At 41.1% G+C, this 14441-nt stretch overlaps 1 protein-coding gene across 1 annotated transcript in view; it reads right to left on the bottom strand.

The window, feature by feature from the left end:
- Positions 1 to 7677, bottom strand: part of SSC4D (scavenger receptor cysteine rich family member with 4 domains) — a 256419-nt gene extending 248742 nt beyond the window's left edge. Inside the window, exon 1 of the mRNA XM_075336278.1 lies at positions 7551 to 7677. Coding sequence (XP_075192393.1) covers positions 7551 to 7677 — 127 coding nt within the window. The remainder of the gene's footprint in view (positions 1 to 7550) is intronic.
- Between the last annotated feature and the right edge of the window lie 6764 nt (positions 7678 to 14441).

Here is a 14441-nt window from a genome sequence, read left to right as displayed (position 1 = left end):
CACTGCTCTGCTACATACATACATATAGACAGACACACACATACTGCTCTGCTGCATACATACATACAGACACACACACACACTGCTCTGCTGCATACATACATACAGACAGACACTCATACTGCTCTGCTGCATACATACATGCATACATACAGACACACACACACTGCTCTGCTGCATACATACATACAGACACGCATACTGCTCTGCTGCATACATACATGCATACATACATACAGACAGACACGCATACTGCTCTTCTGCATACATACATACATACATACATACAGACAGACAGACACGCATACTGCTCTGCATGCATACATACAGACACACATACTGCTCTGCTGCATACATACATGCATACATACAGACACGCATACTGCTCTGCTGCATACATACATGCATACATACAGACACGCATACTGCTCTGCTGCATACATACATGCATACATACAGACACGCATACTGCTCTGCTGCATACATACATGCATACATACAGACACGCATACTGCTCTGCTGAATATATACATACATACATACAGACATGCATACTGCTCTGCTGCATATATACATACATACAGACATGCATACTGCTCTGCTGCATATATACATACATACATACAGACACATATACTGCTCTGCTGCATACATACATGCATACATACAGACACGCATACTGCTCTGCTGCATATATACATGCATACATACAGACACGCATACTGCTCTGCTGCATACATACATGCATACATACAGACAGACACGCATATTGCTCTGCTGCATACAAACATACAGACACGCACACTGCTCTGCTGCATATATACATACATACACGCATACTGCTCTGCTACATATATACATACATACATACAGACACGCATACTGCTCTGCTGCATATATACATACATACATACAGACACGCATACTGCTCTGCTGCATATATACATACATACATACAGACACGCATACTGCTCTGCTGCATACATACATACATATAGACACGCATACTGCTCTGCTGCATATATACATACATACAGACACGCATACTGCTCTGCTGCATATATACATACATACAGACACGCATACTGCTCTGCTGCATATATACATACATACATACAGACACGCATACTGCTCTGCTGCATATATACATACATACATACAGACACGCATACTGCTCTGCTGCATACATACATACATATAGACACGCATACTGCTCTGCTGCATATATACATACATACATACAGACACGCATACTGCTCTGCTGCATATATACATACATACATACAGACACGTATACTGCTCTGCTGCATACATACATGCATACATACAGACAGACACGCATATTGCTCTGCTGCATATATATATACAGACAGACACGCATACTACTCTGCTACATATATACATACATACAGACACGTATACTGCTCTGCTGCATACATACATGCATACATACATACAGACACGCATATTGCTCTGCTGCATATATATATACATACATACAGACATGCATACTACTTTGCTACATATATACATACATACATACAGACACGCATACTGCTCTGCTGCATATGTACATACATACAGACACGCATACTGCTCTGCTGCATATATACATACATACAGACACGCATACTGCTCTGCTGCATATATACATACATACAGACACGCATACTGCTCTGCTGCATATATACATACATACAGACACGCATACTGCTCTGCTGCATATATACATACATACATACAGACACGCATACTGCTCTGCTGCATATATACATACATACATACAGACACGCATACTGCTCTGCTGCATATATACATACATACATACAGACACGCATACTGCTCTGCTGCATATATACATACATATAGACACGCATACTGCTCTGCTGCATATATACATACATACATACAGATACGCATACTGCTCTGCTGCATATATACATACATAGATACAGACACGTATACTGCTCTGCTGCATACATACATGCATACATACAGACAGACACGCATATTGCTCTGCTGCATATATATATACAGACAGACACGCATACTACTCTGCTACATATATACATACATACAGACACGTATACTGCTCTGCTGCATACATACATACATACATACATACAGACACGCATATTGCTCTGCTGCATATATATATACATACATACAGACATGCATACTACTTTGCTACATATATAGATACATACATACAGACACGCATACTGCTCTGCTGCATATATACATACATACAGACACGCATACTGCTCTGCTGCATATATACATACATACAGACACGCATACTGCTCTGCTGCATATATACATACATACAGACACGCATACTGCTCTGCTGCATATATACATACATACAGACACGCATACTGCTCTGCTGCATATATACATACAGACACGCATACTGCTCTGCTGCATATATACATACATACATACAGACACGCATACTGCTCTGCTGCATATATACATACATACAGACACGCATACTGCTCTGCTACATATATACATACATACATACAGACACGCATACTGCTCTGCTGCATATATACATACATACATACAGACACGCATACTGCTCTGCTGCATAGATACATACATACATACAGACACGCATACTGCTCTGCTGCATACATACATACAGACACGCATACTGCTCTGCTGCATATATACATACATACATACAGACACGCATACTGCTCTGCTGCATATATACATACATGCATACAGACAGACACGCATATTGCTCTGCTGCATATATACATACATACATACAGACACGCATACTGCTCTGCTGCATATATACATACATACATACAGACAGACACGCATATTGCTCTGCTGCATATATACATACATACATACAGACACGCATACTGCTCTGCTGCATATATACATACATACATACAGACACGCATACTGCTCTGCTGCATACATACATACATATAGACACGCATACTGCTCTGCTGCATATATACATACATACATACAGACACGCATACTGCTCTGCTGCATATATACATACATACATACAGACACGCATACTGCTCTGCTGCATACATACATACATACAGACACGCATACTGCTCTGCTGCATATATACATACATACAGACACGCATACTGCTCTGCTGCATATATACATACATACAGACACGCATACTGCTCTGCTGCATATATACATACATACATACAGACACGCATACTGCTCTGCTGCATATATACATACATACATACAGACACGCATACTGCTCTGCTGCATACATACATACATATAGACACGCATACTGCTCTGCTGCATATATACATACATACAGACACGCATACTGCTCTGCTGCATATATACATACATACATACAGACACGTATACTGCTCTGCTGCATACATACATGCATACATACAGACAGACACGCATATTGCTCTGCTGCATATATATATACAGACAGACACGCATACTACTCTGCTACATATATACATACATACAGACACGTATACTGCTCTGCTGCATACATACATGCATACATACATACAGACACGCATATTGCTCTGCTGCATATATATATACATACATACAGACATGCATACTACTTTGCTACATATATACATACATACATACAGACACGCATACAGCTCTGCTGCATATATACATACATACAGACACGCATACTGCTCTGCTGCATATATACATACATACAGACACGCATACTGCTCTGCTGCATATATACATACATACAGACACGCATACTGCTCTGCTGCATATATACATACATACAGACACGCATATTGCTCTGCTGCATATATACATACAGACACGCATACTGCTCTGCTGCATATATACATACATACATACAGACACGCATACTGCTCTGCTGCATATATACATACATACATACAGACACGCATACTGCTCTGCTGCATACATACATACATATAGACACGCATACTGCTCTGCTGCATATATACATACATACATACAGACACGCATACTGCTCTGCTGCATATATACATACATACATACAGACACGTATACTGCTCTGCTGCATACATACATGCATACATACAGACAGACACGCATATTGCTCTGCTGCATATATATATACAGACAGACACGCATACTACTCTGCTACATATATACATACATACAGACACGTATACTGCTCTGCTGCATACATACATGCATACATACATACAGACACGCATATTGCTCTGCTGCATATATATATACATACATACAGACATGCATACTACTTTGCTACATATATACATACATACATACAGACACGCATACAGCTCTGCTGCATATATACATACATACAGACACGCATACTGCTCTGCTGCATATATACATACATACAGACACGCATACTGCTCTGCTGCATATATACATACATACAGACACGCATACTGCTCTGCTGCATATATACATACATACAGACACGCATACTGCTCTGCTGCATATATACATACAGACACGCATACTGCTCTGCTGCATATATACATACATACATACAGACACGCATACTGCTCTGCTGCATATATACATACATACAGACACGCATACTGCTCTGCTACATATATACATACATACATACAGACACGCATACTGCTCTGCTGCATATATACATACATACATACAGACACGCATACTGCTCTGCTGCATATATACATACATACATACAGACACGCATACTGCTCTGCTGCATACATACATACATATAGACACGCATACTGCTCTGCTGCATATATACATACATACATACAGACACGCATACTGCTCTGCTGCATATATACATACATACATACAGACAGACACGCATATTGCTCTGCTGTATATATACATACATACATACAGACACGCATACTGCTCTGCTGCATATATACATACATACATACAGACAGACACGCATACTGCTCTGCTGCATATATACATACATACATACAGACACGCATACTGCTCTGCTGCATACATACATACATATAGACACGCATACTGCTCTGCTGCATATATACATACATACATACAGACACGCATACTGCTCTGCTGCATATATACATACATACAGACACGCATACTGCTCTGCTGCATATATACATACATACATACAGACAGACACGCATACTGCTCTGCTGCATATATACATACATATATACAGACACGCATACTGCTCTGCTGCATACATACATACATATAGACACGCATACTGCTCTGCTGCATGCATACATACAAACACACACCTTGCTCTGCGGGGCCCACACACGCGGCTCCGGGGGTCACACACACGGCTCTGCGGGGCCCACACACGCGGCTCCGGGGGTCACACACACGGCTCTGCGGGGCCCACACACGCACGGGGTGACAGGGAGGGGCGGGGAGGGAGTGATGTCCCACATACTGATCAGGTTACGGTGCAGATGGGGCCCACACAGCGCCGGAGGGAAGCGATGTGCTGGGGGTCGCTGGCTGGCACTGTGACTCCTTCATCTGTGCGACCGAGCAGGACGCCGGGCGGTAGCTCCGCCCACAGATGATGCTCAATGCAGGAGAACACAGTGGCCTTAAAGGGCCGGCAGGCACAGTTTCCAGTGCCAAGGACTGCTGCCCCCGGGCCGACCGCAGGTAAGCCGAGCGGGACCGTCTGTGTGTGTGTGTGTGTGTGTGTGTGTGTGTGTGTGTGTACGTGTGTACATGCCGCGGGCAGGAGGAGGCGGAGTGAGCTGAGCGGGGAAGTGTGGGCTTCCTGCACGTAACTAGGGTAAACATCGGGTTACTAACCAAAGCGCTTTGGTTGGATACCCGATGTTTATCTTGGTTACCAGCTTCTGGCAGGCTGCCAGCGATGGCTCCTGCACACTGTAGCTGTAAAAAGCCCTGCTTTTTGCTGCTAGAACTGTTCTCGAACTTATCTAGAACTATCGAGCTTTTGCAAAAAGCTCGAGTTCTAGTTCGATCTCGAACAGCCCCCAAAATCACTCGAGCCTAGAACTGGAGAACCTCGAACCTCGAACCGCGCTCAACTCTAGTCCCTATCCATTTTAATACCATTTTTAATTACCAGATTCTAGCCCCCATAGACTTATATGAGGACCAGATTCCAATTTTATAAACCGGATCACCAGGATCAGCCAGTCCCAGTTATCTGCATGTCCGCTCATCACTAGTCAAGATTAATGGACCAGGCATAGATCTCCCTGCCTCTTAGGCTTCTTTTAAATGAAAGGGCGCATTGAGACACATAATGACTGACAGTCTGCTCTCCTGATCTACAGGTCTCACACTGGTAACTCTCATTTCATTTATAATAAGCTCTAGAGGTAGATTCTCAAACAGATTGGTGTCCAGACCATAAATCTTATTCTTAACAGTTCACTTACATATTAAGAATAAAGTGGATTTCTCTGGCATAAGACATTGGATGGCAGATATCAAATGATCATTTTATTCAACTTCCTATGACCTGCATGACCATATAGATGGCTTAAGAGGGTCCTACTAGCAGATTACCTTTAACGTGGCCATGCATATATAGTGAATGTTAGCAAACATGCTGATTTCAGCAGAACTGGCCTGCCATCTTTTATGTATGGACGTCTGCTGGAGGTCTCCAGTTAGCAGATGCATAGGAAAAAATATGGGATTTCAACAAGCACATTTTTTTGCTTGAAGAAAACAAGCTACCACCAGAGGTGTTTTTCAGTGACATTATTGTCACCGTCATCGCCCTCTTTTTTAGAACCCATTAACAGCTTTAGGACTGGAGCCTCTCATCTCCAACTTGGACATTACATTTAAATTTTGTTTAGTTTCTCTTGGTGATTAAACAGTCAATGTTGGTTTTGCTGCTAGCAGCTTCTCAGCTGTGCATGTCAGCTGCAGCTGCTCTCTAGCCATGGCCCTTTGTGTTTAAGTAGTAAGGTTTGCCAGCAATTTTTGCTGATTATGCAAAACCATTTGTATTCTGGCTGCCTTGGTGGAAGGAGCTGTTGTGGATCCGTCCTGAAGTCGTATCTTCTCCATTTTGGTTGTTTTTCCCCTGATTGTCTCACCTACCCTCGTGTTGTATTAGTGCAACGGTGGGTCAAGTGAGCCTTACCTTCTCACTCACTAGCTAGTGCTTACTGCAGAGCCTCTGAGGGCTTCAGGTTACGACTTGGCAACAGGTAAGGAACCTGTATAGGGTATGGCTAAGAGTGCAGTGTACAGTGGCAGGTAATGGCAGGAGGTGTACCATCTATCCTTTCAATAGTGCCAGAGCCCACCGTTGTTATTGTATTCCCGGTGTCCCCCTTTTTTGTAGTGTCATTGTGGTGTGTTTTCATTGTACATCAGACATCTGTTGATCTGAATGCTGATAACATGACAATTATTCAGAACACATGCATAATTGTCCAAATGTACCTATGTATGGGGGTTCAGCTAACAGCTACTGAAAGTTTGGCCAATGTTAGGGGGCAAGTATAGAGGGAACATTAATCATCACTAAATTTTTGAAATGTAAACTAGACTTGAAAAAAAACAATGTTACAGATGAAAGATAAATACCATACCTGATGGACTGACAAGAAGAAGGAAAACAACAGCTGGAACAATGTAAGCAGTCAGCATCCAGAGAGCTGGTTTTAATATTCGATGTTCAGCTAAGTGGTATGGACTTTCTTTCATTTCTCCAGTCATAGTATAGCACCAATAATCATTTAACCCCCAAATTCTGGGAGAAGTCCCAAAACCTGAAGAAAAAAGGGTTTATTCACGTTTCCTGCTGTTAAAATAATAAACAATAATAATAAATACATTTGTCATGAAATATATAAGTATTTTAGAATTAGAATTGGAATATTGGAAAGTTATGCAAAAAGATCAAGAGGCATGAGAACCGCCACCTAACTGCCTACTTCCCATGCACCCCATGCACCTCTTCTGATTAGTAGGCCCAGCACTAAATAGAATAGGTGCTGGGGCTGCCGGAATACAGGAGGAGGTTCTCAGGGCTCTATTACAGCTGACACAGACTACCACTGTGACTGCTGCACCAGAGTTCTTGAAATCATACTTATCTATCTATTGTAGCTAATACAACCATTATTATGATATAATATACAATTAAAATTATAGTATAAATTATTATTACAATGAATGTTATACCCCTCTTTATAACTGCTTACAAGTTATACCATTTTTTATTGTTTAATTTTAGAACACTGGATATTGTTTCTATACTGTTTTGGTATTTTATACTGATGAAACATTATCATTATGCTCAAGCATTCAAGGTGAATCAGTGTCAAGGCGGTTTTCTCTCCAGCCTCCTGAGCAAGTGGGACATGTCATCTCCCCCTCTCCTGAAATTGCTTTCTCTTCAGTGCCTCCAATGCATTGTGTATTACTGTTACTGTCATCAGTTGCAACAGTATAAAGACGCCTGTGTGGACCCAGGGCTTTTCGGTGTTACATGAAAAAATATTATGATGACAGGCAGAGACAGTCTACGCTCAACTCTTTTCTGCTCCTGCACTCCTGGATCCAGAGGTGTAACTTGATGCATCTCGGCACCAGTGCAAAATCTGTAACCTTGACTCCAACCTACCATGTACAAATTAATAATACTGGTGTCTTTCTACGTGGTAAAAAGAAGAATGACCACACTATTACCAAACAGCTGAGACATTTTAAAATATCACAGACCTGTTTGTATTTTATCTTCAGAGTAAAGTTTACCTCTTCCGACATGTGACTTAAAGGGAATCTGTCAGCAGGTTTTTGCTACCTCATCTAACAGTAACATAATGCAGGCAAGGAGATTGTGAATCCAGTGGTGTATGACATAAATTACTGGCTGTAGCAGTTCTGTCACAATCAAAGAATTGAGTTTTAGCTGAGCCAAAGAAGCTGTCCTGCTCACCTCAAGTTCTCAATAGAGATTGTGCATTGTCTGTGAGGTGCAAATCACAACAGGAGGTGTGTTGAACTACCGTGCACATGAGTTTATAGTCCTGTAATGTTAATCATAGGGTACTAAAGTCTTCAATTTACTTAATTGCACACACATAAGTGAAGCACAGTTGCTTTTTGTTTTTTAACTCTTACAGCATGCTTTTTGTGCTTTTTTTAGTCATGCCAATCGCAGGGGTTCAGGCGCTGTACCCCCACGATCACTGCCGGTTCTCCAGCTGATGTTACAGCCAAGATACGGCTCTCACTACCCAGAGCACTGCCCACGTCTCTCCTGGCAGTATAACCCTCTAAATGATGCGATCAATTCGATTGTAGCATTCAGGAGGCAGCGAGAGGAATCACTTACCTCTCCCTGGTGATTGGGTCCCTGTAATGCGATCACATGGACCCGATTACTGCAATCGTTACCATGACGACCCTGGGTTACTGAGCTATGGAGAGACTCACACACCATGCTTTGTGAGGCGTAGTGCTTAGCTATAATCCACTGTAGTGATAAAGCACCATAGGAGATTATAGAAACGAAGGGCATAAACTTGCAACCAAATCTGCAAAGGAAAAAAGAAGCAGTGTGTGCACAGCAAGTCACGATTCTCATTGACTTTGCTGAGATGATTTTAACTTGCTTTTATTGATTAAAAAAAGCATAAAAAAACACAAAAAAGCCACCATGTGGGCACATAGCCTAATACTTGTAGAATTAGAGTACATTTTCATTCTTACACTATATGTAACAAGAAAATTCTGTTTAAGTACAAATATAAAGTAAACTTACTTCAACACCGGTTCTGCTCTTCCAAAGGCATTTGTTCTGTGTTTTCTCCGCAGTAGACACATTTATAACAGGGTAGAGAATCTTGTTTTACAATACATAAGGTCTAAAAAATAATCAAAGAAAAGAAAAAAAAATCAATAGTATTCAAATGCATCCTTCTTTTTTTGTTCTCTGCATACATACATCCTGTTTATCTTTTTATCTATGATAGATGCTTGCTCCTACTATCCATATCAATATAAACAGATATATATCAAAAAAGTGCAACAGCACATTCTGTGCCAAGATATAAGCAACCATTGAGTAAATTAAATCTAAATTGCACAAACTGACCAATTTGTGCACTAAGTACCTTGATTTTATAAGTATAGTCAATATGCCAGTAATTCAGTTTACATTTCATATATTCATTATTTGCATACATCTTGGCGTGCACAATGTGCGGCTGCATTCTTTGGGATGTATATACTGTAATATAGTCATAGTAGCTTGCACCTGTTCACATTTGCTTCACTCTGTTAGGACGTGCTGGTCATATTTTTTTTGTAGTGTACATTTGATGATTATCACTGCCTTCACAGTTGGCTGGGCACTCATCCTATAAGATGGCTCAGCACTTTCCCTACAAAGAAAGGTTACATTGTCCGGACTGTTGAGTGCACAAGAATTGGTCTATTTGTGCACAAAGAAACTTATTTCTATAATTAATTTTTATATAGTAGTAATCCAGTATAAATATCATATACTCAATGTCTGTACATATCTTGGCTAATACAGTGTACTCCTACATTTAAACAAATCCCCTTTGAATATGAGTGATGTCTTTTTTTTGGTTGGAGGGATTATAATTCTTTGGACAACTAGATAATTGTCTTGGGGCACCCATTTAACTTTATACTAGTGCTGCTGGAAAAGAAAGAAAGAAAGAAAGAGAAAGAAAGAAAGAAAGAAAAAGAAAAAAAGAAAGAAAGAAAGAAAGAAAGAAAGAAAGAAAGAAAGAAAGAAAGAAAGAAAGAAAGAAGAGATCCTGCTACCCATGTTTCATTCTTTGTACTTGATACTTGTTTCATTTTTTGTACATAATACTGTCAATTTTTTTCTTAAATTAAAAAGTCTAGAAATATCCACTACTATTCTTCTTTTCTGCCAGTAAGATCTTGCCAGTGTCTACACTTCAATATACCATCATGGATACATAGCAGCTGTACGTAAAACTACAGACATTATTTTACTAGGTACTCTATTATTAGACAATTGCTTTATTTTTCATGAGGAATTTTATTTGCAATTAAGACGGACTGCAATTGGCTACAAAGTTGTGCTGACCTATGCCAGGATATTTCACATCACTTTGTCAAAGTGCTAAGGTGGTGTGGATACATAGATGATGTTTTCTTCCTCTGGATGGGTGCATTGAACAACTGATGTCTTTTCATACTTTTCTTAATTGTAAATAACCAGATATTAAAAAGGTTTTCCCACAAGCAAAGTTAATTTTAATCAACAGATCTTGGAATAATTATACGTTCTACAGTTAGAGGTGTTTAAAAAAAATGATCCTGTGCTGAGATCTTATATATGTGTCTCTGCTATGTACTATATAATGGATTTGTCTGACAGTACAGGGACATGTTCTAATTACACCACATCTCCTGGGCAGGGGATTACACAAAAGAGTATAAGGATCATGTAATACGCCGTTTTCCTGCCTTTGATGTGAGCTCGCATGGCGAGCCTGCATCTTTCCCTGCAGAAGGCTCAATCTGTGTTCTTGTGAAAGCCCGTGGCTGGTGTTCATAGGAGACTGTGATTTTTTTTCTATTTACATCAATGCTGTGGCATTGCTGTATATAGAACAAGTGATCAAATTATTGAAGGTTCAAGTCCATTAACCCCTTCACGACCATGGACGGATATATCCGTCATGGAGCGTGTCCCGTTAAGCCCCGCCCCCTGCCTGCGGACAGGCGGCGGCGGTCGGCACACATATCAGCTGTTTTCAACAGCTGACATGTGTGCCTGCATGTTGCGAGTGGAATCGCTTCCACTCGCAACATTTAACCCCTTAAATCTCGCTGCCAAAGTCTGGCAGCGAGATCTATATGCGCGCGGCCATGATTTTTACTTACCGCCGCCCCCACCGGAAGTCACGTGCGTGATCACGTGACTTTCTGTGGCTGCCATCATAGCACAGGGTCATGTGATGACGCCTGCAGCTATGAAGTTTCACTTTCGTTGTCCCTCGGCCGAGAGCAGAGAGAAACAGGAAGTGACTGAATCTGCTGTTTACAGCTGTATAGCTGTGATCAGCAGATAGATAAGAGCGATCGGATTGCTGATCGCTATAGCCCCCTAGGGGGACTAGTAAAATAAAAAAAATAAAAAAAGTTTAAAAAAAACAAAAAAAAAAACAAAAACTAAAAGTTCAAATCACCCCCTTTTCCCCCCATTGAATAAAGGGTTAAAAAATAAATAAATATACACATATTTGGTATTGCCACGTTCAGAAATGCCCGATGTATCAAAATATAAAATCAATTAATCTGATTGGTAAACGGCGTAGTGGCAAAAAAATTCCAAACGCCAAAATTACGTTTTTTGGTCGCCGCAAGTTTTACGCAAAATGCAATAACAAGTGATCAAAACGTAGCATCTGCGCAAATATGGTACCATTAGAAATGACAGCTCAAGACGCAAAAAATAAGCCATCACTGAGCCATAGATCCAGAAAAATGAGAACGCTACGTGTTTCGGAAAATGGCGCAAAACGTGCGCCACTTTTATTGGACAAGCTTGTGAATATTTTTAACCCCTTAGATACAAGTAAACCTATACATGTTTGGTGTCTACAAACTCGCACCAACCTCAGGCATCATACCCACACATCAGTTTTACCATATAGTGAACACCGTGAATAAAACATCCCAAACACTATTGTGCCATCACACTTTTTTTGCAGTTTTTCCACACTTGGAATTTTTTTGCTATTTTCCAGTACACCGTATGGTAAAACTTATGGTTTCATTTAAAAGTACAACTTGTCCCGCAAAAAACAAGCCCTCATATGGCAAGATTGACGGAAAAATAAAAAAGTCACGGCTCTCGAAAGAAGGGGAGCAAAAACCAAAAACGCAAAAACGGAAAGTGCCCCGGGGCTGAAAGGGTTAAGGGACTATTAAATATAGTACAATTTTTTTTTACCACATAAATAAAATAAAAACTATACATGTTTGGTATCTACATAATCATATTCACACAAAGAATTGTACTGGCAGATAAGTTTTATAGTAAAACTAGCTGTAGTATCTGGGCGTTGCCCGGGATAGTAACTATCTCTCTTTGAGTTTTTGTCTGTCTCTGTCTATCTGTCTCTGTGTGTCTGTGTCTGTCTGTATCAGTCTCTCTGTCTGTCTCTCTCTATCTCTGTGTCTCTCTCTTTCTCTGTGTCTGTCTATGTATGTCTGTCTCTCTCTATCTGTCTGTCTCCTTCCAGGGTTGTCTCTTTCCCCGTCTGTCTCTTTCCCCTTCTGTCTCTTTCCCAGTCTGTCTCTTTCCCAATCTGTCTCTTTGCCTGGCTGTCTCTTTGCCCGACTGTCTCTTTGCCTGGCTGTCTTTTTCCAGGGCTGTCTCTTTCAGGGCTATCTCTTTCCAGGGCTGTCTCTTTCACCGTCTGTCTCTTTCCAGGGCTGTCATTTTCCCCGTCTGTCACTTTCCAGGTCTGTCTCTTTGCCCGTCTGTCTCTTCCAGGGCTGTCTCTTTCCAGGGCTGTCTCTTTGCCCATCTGTCTCTTTTCCCATCTGTCTCTTTGCCCGTTGGCCTCTTTGCACCTCTGTCTCTTTTCAGGGTTGTCTCTTTCCAGGGCTGTCTCTTTGCCTGGCTGTCTCTTTGCCCGGCTGTCTCTTTGCCTGGCTGTCTCTTTTCAGGGCTCTCTCTTTGCCCGTCTGTCTCTTTCCAAGGCTGTCTCTTTCCCGTCTGTCTCTTTCGAAGGCTGTCTCTTTGCCCAGCTGTTTCTTTGCCCAGCTGTCTCTTTGCCTGGCTGTCTCTTTGCCCAGCTGTCTCTTTGCCCGGCTGTCTCTGTCTCTATCTCTCTGTCTCTTTGCCCATCTGTCTCTGTCTCTATCTGTCTCTTTCCATGTCTGTCTCTGCCTGTGTCTGTCTGTCTGTCTTTTTCTGTCTCTCTCTCTATCCGTCTCCCCACCGACATCTTATTACCTCACACATAAGCTTCTTATACTAACAGTTTATTTTGCTCCTATAGCAACCACTGACAGTTGCTATTAATAGCCCGTATCTCCCGCCTCCATTCAGATTAATGGAGGTAGGATTTTGGAGACTAACTGTAAAGCGCGGGGTTAAATTTTCCCGTCCAAACATAGTCTATGACGTTACCTGAGTCACATGGGGTGTCTGTGCAAAATTTCATGATTGTAAATGCAACCGTGAGGATTCCTTTAGCGGACATACACACATACATACACACATACACTCAGCTTTATATATTAGGTGAACATTGTAAATAAAAAAAACAAAACACTTTTTTGCTATTTCACCACACTTGGGTTTTTTTTGCTTACCATCACACTATATGATAAAATGGTACTACTCTCAAAATACTGCAAGAAACAAGCCCTCACACAGCTATATCATCAGAAAAATAAAAATATTATGGCCCTTGAAATAAGGGAAGGAAAAAACAGTAGCGCAAAAACGA

This window comes from Anomaloglossus baeobatrachus, chromosome 2, assembly GCF_048569485.1.
Source record: "Anomaloglossus baeobatrachus isolate aAnoBae1 chromosome 2, aAnoBae1.hap1, whole genome shotgun sequence".
In the NCBI taxonomy this organism is placed as follows: Eukaryota; Metazoa; Chordata; class Amphibia; order Anura; family Aromobatidae; genus Anomaloglossus; species Anomaloglossus baeobatrachus.
This window is presented reverse-complemented; position numbering and strand designations above follow the sequence as displayed.